Source organism: Hordeum vulgare, chromosome 2H (assembly GCF_904849725.1).
Source record: "Hordeum vulgare subsp. vulgare chromosome 2H, MorexV3_pseudomolecules_assembly, whole genome shotgun sequence".
Taxonomy (NCBI): Eukaryota; Viridiplantae; Streptophyta; class Magnoliopsida; order Poales; family Poaceae; genus Hordeum; species Hordeum vulgare.
In genome coordinates, this window is record NC_058519.1 from 454,557,677 (window position 1) to 454,566,688 (window position 9,012).

At 50.5% G+C, this 9,012-nt stretch overlaps 2 protein-coding genes across 3 annotated transcripts; one reads left to right on the forward strand and one right to left on the reverse strand.

Moving 5' to 3' along the window:
* Positions 1-676: 676 nt before the first annotated feature.
* Positions 677-4,886, forward strand: LOC123426630. 2 transcript variants are annotated; one of them, XM_045110488.1, is made up of 7 exons: positions 677-1,471; positions 1,558-1,705; positions 1,789-1,842; positions 1,937-2,028; positions 3,730-3,965; positions 4,147-4,320; positions 4,416-4,886. In XM_045110488.1, the coding sequence occupies exons 1-7, from the start codon at positions 774-776 to the stop codon at positions 4,511-4,513; spliced, it is 1,500 nt and encodes a 499-aa protein (XP_044966423.1). In that variant the 5' UTR covers positions 677-773; the 3' UTR covers positions 4,514-4,886. The 2 variants fall into 2 exon arrangements, with proteins under 2 accessions (XP_044966423.1, XP_044966425.1); XM_045110490.1 differs by having other exon boundaries at positions 1,609-1,705.
* Positions 4,887-5,403: 517 nt separating this feature from the next.
* On the reverse strand, positions 5,404-7,088 carry LOC123426632. Its single transcript, XM_045110491.1, has 2 exons — positions 6,167-7,088; positions 5,404-5,926 (listed from the first exon to the last, which is right to left on the reverse strand). Exons 1-2 carry the CDS (start codon positions 6,603-6,605, stop codon positions 5,721-5,723), a joined length of 645 nt encoding a protein of 214 aa, XP_044966426.1. The 5' UTR covers positions 6,606-7,088; the 3' UTR covers positions 5,404-5,720.
* Positions 7,089-9,012: the final 1,924 nt, after the last annotated feature.

Consider the following 9,012-nt stretch of genomic DNA (forward strand, 5'->3'; position numbering starts at 1 on the left):
GAAGGTGCTACATGCTTTCTCCGTCCGAAAATTTGTGTTTAAGGGCCTCTTTGATTCGTAGGATTTTAAAAACATAGAAATAGAAAAAGTATAGAGTTAGAGTGGCATGCCCACTTGAATCCTATAGGATTAGCAATGGGTGTTATAGAAAAAACGAAGGAATTGTAAAAAAAAGATTAGAGTAGATGTTAGATTTTCTATGAAATGTAGTACAAAAGATTTCATAGAAAAAAATCCTATGAAATCAAATCCTATAAATCAAAAGACCAACAAAGAAAAAAAAATCCTAAAGTATTTCAACCCTCCAGAAATTCTATAGAATTGCTTTGAATCAAAGAGGCACAGTACTTCAGTACACAATAAAAACTGGCTGCATATCGTAGACAATGTTTTTTTTCTGTAGATTTTTAGGTCTTTCGGACCAGCCCAAATTTCAAACTTGAAACAGGCCTGACGACACAGTACTTCTTCAGTCTGCCTGCCACCCACACTGATCCCATTGGACCGACCTGTGGGTCCGCTTCACTTTTTTCCGGGAAAGAAAGGGCCCACTCCGCGGCAACGTGTAACGCGGCAAGGTCACGGAGCCGTGAGCAAGCCGTAACGGAACCGTGGGTCGCCCCCGTTCCCCATCACCATAACCTGCGTACCGTCCACCGGCACCCACCCCCAGCGGCCAGCGAGCGGGGGGTAACGTCGTCACCCTAACGCCGCCGCCGTGGCCGGGAGCGGAGCCCGCGGCGCAGCCCTAACGCTGCCACGAGCGCCATCCTATGGCCTCCTGCAACGACGACTTCGGCCTCCTCGGTGACGCCCACCCCGCTCCCCAGGCTCCCGCCCAGCCGGCCCCACCGCAGCAGGCCCAGGCCTTCTGCTTCGTCGAAGCCCCGGCCGCGGGCTCCGCCGCCGGCCCCTTCGCGCCGGCCCGGGAGGAGGGCAACCACAGCTCCGACCGCGGGAAGGCGTCGCACCACACCAAGCGGAGGAGGGACCGCCCGGAGGAGTTCAGCGATGGGGGCGAGTACTGCTCCTACATCAGCGGCGGCGGCAGCGGGGGGAGGAGGGGCCGTGGCGGCGGCGTCTCGTCGGACTACCGCAAGGATCGGGAGGAGTGGACGGACGGCGCCATCAGCAGCCTCCTAGACGCATACACGGACCGGTTCGAGCTGCTCAACCGAGGGAATCTCCGGGGGAGGGACTGGGAGGACGTCGCCGCTGCCGTGACCGACGGGCATGGCAAGGGCAGCGGGGGCAAGAGCGTGGAGCAGTGTAAGAATAAGATCGACAACCTCAAGAAGCGCTACAAGGTAGAGTGCCAACGCATCGCCGGCTCCGCCTCGGCCAGCCTCTGGCCCTGGTACAAGCAGATGGAGCAGATTATGGGCAACTCCCCATCGCCCGGCACCCTCAAGCCGCCGCCGGCCACCAACGACGAAAAGCCGCGGCAACAGCAGCAGAACAGCAACAAGAGGTGGCTCCTTTTTACATCTCTGCTCTCATTAATTTGGGGATCTAATGGTGGAGAGTCTGGAGACGAGCTAATGCTTATCCATGCAGGTGCCCTTCTTCCGGCTCTGTCCACACTACTACCATGGTTCCTTTTTCCAGATCGACTCCTCTCTCGAATCCGAAATGGAAAAGGGTACTTCTGAAGATTGGGGGCACTGCATTGGCTGGAGAAGCTCCTCATAATGTTGACCCTAAGGTAGTACCATTCCTTAAATATATGCACAGATCTTGTTCATTGCTCTGCTGAATTTTTCACACAGAGCCTTGTGACCTTGCCAGGTTATCATGCTGATTGCCAGAGAAGTTCAAGTGGCATGCCGCCATGGTGTTGAGGTAAATAGAATACATTCATTCTACTATTCTATACATCCATTTTGTAAATATCAAGCGATACAGGCCAAACTAATATTGCATTTTGTCCAATCAGGTGGCTATTCTCATGGGAGGTCGGAATGTATTCTGCACTGACTCTTGGGTTGCTGCCACTGGCACTGATAGAGCTTCAACGCATCTGATTGGGTAATTATCTTGGAATCATGTCATTGTTAGCTTTCTCAAAACTAAAAGAGTTTGGCTGCTTGCATACCAAGATGCCAAACAGAGTAGTATATGGATAGCTTTTCCTTGGGTTTTGTTCCAGTGCACAGATCGGTTGAGGCTGGTCCAATCTGTGTGTCAATAAAACTACTTTGTAACTATTCTTCACATGCTCGTTTTAATGTATAGAGTGCTATATTGCAAGTGCCAATATGAATTCCAAAACAAAAAAGAAGAAGAAAGAATTCATACATTGTTTTTAAGGCGTCCCCGAAGCGTCGCCTAGGCGTCAAAGCGCCCAGAGACGGCGAGGCGTCGGGCTTGCCTTAGACCATGGACCAAGGCGTCCAGATTCCCTTCTTGAGGTGTCCAAGTCGTCGCCTAGGCGGGGGAGGCGTCGCCTTGTCCAATTTGGACGCCTTGGGCGGGATTGGGCGGGAACTGGTGAGTGGCGGGGCGGGAAACAGAAATTGGGCGGGATTGAATAGAAATTGGGGGCCAATCTGAGGTGAAATAGATGGGAGTGAGAGTGGGGAACACACCGGTGACAGAAAATCAATCCGAGAGAGAGAGAATAGCTCTCTCCTCTCAGGCGGCCAGCCCCTCCTCCGCCAGATCCCGTCCGCCGGCCAAGTTTCCTCCCTCGTCCAGCTTCCTCTCCCTCGCCGACCAAGCTTCCAGGCCTCTCCTCCCCTGGCCCATCCCTCCCCCAGCAGGGCAACAAAGTACGACTGCTCTGCTGCCCATGGTCTCTTTCCTCTCCGCCCCTCACTGCTCTGCTGCTGTGTTGTGCTGTGCTGTGCTGCTTCAAAAAGTGAACTAAGGCGTCGCCTCGCCTCGCGCTTTAAGCGCCTAGGTGTTGAGGTGCCCCCCCAACGCATTAAAACGCCTGGACGCCTTAAAAACCATGCAAATGATTAGAGACATAGCCAGAGCCTCAGTGACTCACCAAGCTTAAAAACTGGAAGCAGTTGTTTTAGTTTAAAGTATATTCAATCCCCCCAAAAAGTTTGCATGAATCTTAAAATTACTTAATAAGGGTATTCTCGTACAGTCACGATTAACTAATTCTAACCTGTACCCCCCCAATGGATCAAACAAGATATCAGAACAATATAAGTTCCACTTTAATCTGCATCGAAATCCGTAAACTTTTCCGGTGGGGGGGGGGGGGGGGGGGTTCCAAACAGTCCTCTCTGGTAGGTGATCCCAAGCAAGCTGCCAGGCTAGGTTAGACCTTGTATCCCATTGTTTTTTTAAGTTGGGCAATTTCATGTGCCACTGAGCTGATCCCGAGTAATGTATACTAGAATTGTGGTTTGCTCTTTTGATCTTTACTGCGTATAATCCTTAGCTGTAGACTGTTAACAACTACGGCACAGACTATTGTTTGATCTTCTTCATTTCAATCCCCATCACTGTTTCAGTGCATCAGGCTTGGTAGCTTTTGTTTGAGTGTTTCAATAGACAATCAATCATCTACATCTGTGATTTTCTACTAAACAGCGACCAATGGAGCTAAATTTTCATATGGTTTGTTCTTATTTTCTACATATTTAGCTATAAACCATGAATTCATGCTGACCATCAGGCTTGCAATACACTTTTCCTGTGGATCCTAGCTTTCCTTCCGTGTTTTGCTACATGTGTACGTATTTATGATGCTCTTTGAATTTTCTTCAGAATGATGGCAGCAGTGATGAATGCAGTATTGCTCCAAGCATCACTAGAAAAAATAGGTGTGGAGACACGAGTCCAGACGGCACTGATGATGCAAGAGGTTGCAGAACCATACATAAGGCGGCGAGCTATACGCCATCTGGAAAAAGGAAGGGTGGTTATATTTGGTGGAACTGGTGCTGGTACAGGAAATCCACTTCTTACAACAGATACAGCTGCTGCACTGAGAGCTTCTGAAAGTATGTTGGTTAATCCTCTCCCAAACTCCATCCGGTTGTTTCTAAAAGACCTGTTGAGTATTTAGCTTGTGTTTCATCTTTTCTTCCCTAAATGTGTATTTTTCGCCGTTTTTATTTTCTATGAGAAAGAGAACATCAGCTTTTATGGAGAGGAAATCTAACCAGATGTACTGTCAATCAGTCAATGCAGACGTTGTCCTTAAAGGTGTGATTGGAGATGATGAATATGGTTGTCCTCCTAGGAGCAACGGTAGTGCACCATTTGAGCACATCTCATTTAGGGAGTTAGCAGCAAGAGGAACCAGCAAAATGGATATGACATCAATTACATGCTGTGAGGAGAACAATATTCCTGGTTAGTTTCTCCCTGAATTTGTCATTTGGACGTTGTGTTTAGCGTCTCCTCTGGCAGCATACATAAGATGACCTTTGTGTGTTCATTTCTTGCAGTTGTCATCTTTAACATGTTAGAGCCTGGTAACATGTCCAGAGCTATTTGTGGCGACCAAGTAGGTACGTTAGTTGACCAGTCAGGAAGGATGACATAAATCACAAGGGCGATTAGCTTTGTTGTAGCATCAGGACACTCGTATTCTCTCACGGCAGCATGCATCTTCGTTGGTTGCATGGATCTTTGTGGATGGGAGAGAGGGTAATGTTCCTCGGAGAGAAGCGATTAGGGTCGGGTGCTTGTTGTGTTGTGCGACATCTGTTGTAGCGGCTCTGCCATGAGAAGTTGTTTGTTTGTAGTATCTGTCTGTAATGTGATCGTTAGACTAGTTGAAGAGCCTTGTATAAAGTGGTATTTATGCCTGCGTGTGGCATTAGGTCAGGCCATCAGAATGTTGTATTGTACTAGTTGTAACTTGTAACGCTGTTGTTGGAGCTGTAGTGTTGTACATAAGGCATTTTTCTTCCTTCCGTGCTCTGATGTGTGATGGCTGTCCAGCAAGTGTGCTGTGTGATGTTTGTCATTTCTTTTTCACATCAAACATTAGCAGCCAGCGGATGATGCAGTGCTGTGGAACCGTCCTGCTGAGAACCGTGTGTGTTGTTTGTAGACCAACAACGCCTTACTGAATGCAATTTGTTAACTTTGCTGTGGCCTCCTGAACCCTGATATATGTAGCCATGTAGGCATGCAGTCCCAGTCTGGCATTCTGACCTCCTGAACCCTAATGAGTTGCTGCTGAGATTTGTAAACGAAATGCGAGAGACAATTTCAGATGTTCTTTCAATCTTTCGTTAGATGTCTGGTGTTGTGACGGTTAAGTAAATTGAGTACATTCGTCGATTTTGACCCAGAAGAATGTGCCGACGGTGGCATCTGCAACTGATGCCGGCACAATCTCTTCTTCACGCAAGAAGGGGGGATTCAGAGCAGCTAGTAGCACGCACGTAGTTTCCTTCCCACTTGCCCACTTGCATATGTGATCCATACAGGTCAATCTCCTCTACTGACTAGTACTTGCATCCATAATCAGATAGTACAAAATTCAATAATTACACATTTCTGTATGTAGTGTAGTCTATAACAATCTTAATTGCCCGGACGTGGTCTCGGGAACTGTCCTAATCACGCATCTGATATTCGTACTATCTGAATCTGCGTGGCGTGGCCGAGCCGAGTGGATCGTGACGTTTCCGCCTAAACAATGGGATACTATCAGGCACCAGCACGCTACGGTCTTATCCTCTGAAACAATTCGAGAAATGGACTGAGGGTGGGCAGTGATCATCATGGATGATGACGCGCTACATGGTCGGCCAGAACGGCATGTAGCGCAGCCAAGCCGGCGGTTCGCCTGCTGACGTAGGCGCCTCCCCGGCGTTCCTGACACCGCTTGCTCCGGCAGAGGAGCAGGAAGATGAGGAGGTCTGGATGGCGGCCGAGGAGGACCTCGGGCACAGGAAGAAGCTCCGGGACCCTAGCTCCATCACCTTCTCCCTCGGGTCCAAACCTAAGCAATGAGTCCAAAACATTTTACATGATCAGTGGATGATCCTTCTCTTATCTTACTGAATGATGCAGATGATGCTCACTAAATGATCACTGGTTGTTGTCACCGACTTGACGCTCTCAGTGGGGCTATTAGCGATTTGGGTTGACTTTCCACACTTTGATAGTTCTGTGGTGTGGTGTGCAATTCTGGGATGAAAAATGCAGAGGGTACCGTGGTCTTGAGATGCAACAAACTTACTTTCCAAGCTGAACTGGGAGTAGTGCAGGCCGAAGGTGGACGGGTCGGTCGATGGCAGCAAGGGCCGCCTGCCCTCCTTGACGTAGATCCCCACGGCGGCGGCCACGAGGTCCGCCACGCTCCACTCCGCCGACGCCATGACGTTCAGCGGCCACAGGCTCCTCTGCACGGTCACGTTCACCAGCACCTTGCTCGGCGTCCTCCGGACCGCCAGCGGCTCGCCGTCGTCTGCGGCCCGGAAGTTCCTGCCCCTCACGCCGGCGAGCAGGTCCGGCTGCGTCTTGGGCCTCTGCTTTGCCAGCTGGTGCCGCTGCTCCGTCCCGCGCCCGTGGAACGACGCCGACCGCTGCCCCGGGCCTCGCAGCAGCTGCCCTCCTGCCTCCTGCCTTTGCCGGTCGCCGGAGCAGCTCTTGTCGAAGGAAGGCGCGTGAGGAGGCATCGCCCGTGCTGGCGGTGACCGGCAAGCGCTGCCGCAGAACAGCTCCAAAGTCCAAACACCCGGGCGATCAGACGGCGCGCGCAAGGATCACGGCTGCCGGCGGCAAGGTGCACGGGAGCCGGACGCGGAGGTTGTCCATGCAGAGCAGAGCATGCCGTGTGCAGCTGCAGCTGATCCTATGGCCATATAAGAACCAGCCGAGACGAAGGCGAAACAGGGCACAATTAAAGCAAGGAGAACCGAATTTTCAAAGGCGAGGAGCACAATCGAAGCCAGAAGCAACTGGGAAGTGACTTGTACCCGAGAAAAGGTGAGATGAGAACGGCACGGCAGATATACACATGGAATCATTGTAACCTGAGGTGATTGGCCTGTCAATTATTGAAGCATGACTGCCTCTCCTCCACAAATTAAGTATATACATTTATATTTCTTTATTGGTGTTGCTAGAACTCAGCTAGCTGAGTTTTTAGTGTGGCCTCGTTCACCACGTCAGCTACCGTTGGATGGTACTTTACTTCATGACCAGTAAGCATGCACGTGCAACGCACGAATAACCGTACATCGAAAATTTCCTGCTCATAATTAACAAAAATCACACATCCAATGCAATCAACATGGTGAATTTCTTAGTAAAGAACATATGGGATATTTATTGTCTGTATACTCCCTCCGTGCCTAAATATACGTCTTTTATGCACTACATACGAATGCATATAGACATTTTGATCCATATGTTATTTATATTTGAAAATTTAAAAAGATTTATAATTAGGAATGGAGGAAGTAGTCAAAATAGAATCAAATATTCTATATTGTACAAATAAACATGGTAGACACGGAAAAGGTAAAAAAAGAAAAATAAGAACATACTCCCGGTATAAAAAAAACCTCACCCACTCTCGTTATAAAAAATAACCTCACAATTTCATGAAAAAAGAAAAACCTCACAATCTCACCCACCTCGTTATAAAAAAAAAACACCCGAACCACCCACTCCCCCTCCCCCCACCCGACCCCTCCACACAATCTCACCCACTCCCGCCTCATCCGCCTCGCGCTCCCGGAGCTGCTCCGTGTCCGCTCCGTCGCCCGTCCCCTGTCCCACCTCATCTCCTCCCCGGACTTCCGCCGCTTCTACCACCTATCCTCCGTCTCGTCCGGCCCCGCCCCGGCCGCCGCGTGGCTCCTTGTGTTCAAGAAGCTCCCGCCCCGCGGCGCCGCGCTACGGGGCTTCCACGGGCCGTCCGGCCGCTGGTTCCGCATCGCCGTCTCGGACATCATCTCCCCCGTCGTGCCCCCGGGGGAGGTCCTCTACTTCCTCGGTGCCTCTGGCAGCTCCTTCCGGTTCGCCGCCAACGGCCGCCGCGAGCTCGTGGTGGTTGACCTCTCGGTCCAGTCGGCCCGGCAGCTCCTTCCTGTTCGCCGCCGCCGCTCCCCTACCGTCCGTGTTCCTCTCTCAAGGCCACCGAAGCTCATGGCGCAGAGGGCCGCGGGCGCGCTTCTCCGGCGGCCCCTGGGGCTCGCGCCGCCCACAGCCCCGTGGGCCCTGAGCACCAGCGACGCAGCCGCGGAGGGAGAGGCGGCATGGTGCATACACCGCGGTGCGGCCCGAGTGGATCTGTGTAACATCCCAATTTTCCTAATTGGGAATGTTTTACATTGTAGCTAAGCATCTATGCATGTTGATTGAAATAAATTTAGCACGTGAAGTTCCTTCGTCTTTTTTTGGTTTTGCATTTCCATTTTTCCTCGCGCGAGAAAATGCCCGGAGAAAATACTCTCTTGCACGCAAGAGAGAGAGCGGAGGAAAATGACCCTCCAAAGTGCGAGCAAATGTTTGAAATATTGGAGCCAAGAAAACCCAAAGATTATTTGCAAAAAGAAATAAAGCAAATTTGGAAATTTCTGAAAAAACATTTTTTAAAGTTTTTATTTTTGCTTTGGAAAAATGTTATTCGGGTAGAGAATATTTTTCTGATTTTTTTGGTATATAATACCCTATATTAATATTTTGATTTATTTCCTTTTTATTCGTTTTTATTTTCTGTCTCGGAAAAAGTTAGAAATAGGAAAGGACTTTTTCTTTTCTTTAGAAACCGCCGCCCCCGAGCGCCTTATAGCCTGGGCCGAAATCTCCTGTCCTGGGATCTGAATCCCGTAAATATCGGCCGCCCGCCCCACTCTCCACCGCCTCCCTCTCTATGGCCAGTGGACCCCACCACCCGAGCCTTCTCTCCCGTCGGTCACCACCTTCCTCCCCTTCCTATTCTACTGCTCGAGGCCAAGACCGAGCCAAGCTCGGGATTTCCTTCCCTGATCTTCTCTACTCCTTCCTTAGCCCACCCCTCCCGTGGCCTATATAACACCCCACCCGAGCCGCCCCCGTTCCCACCATCGCCGCCAC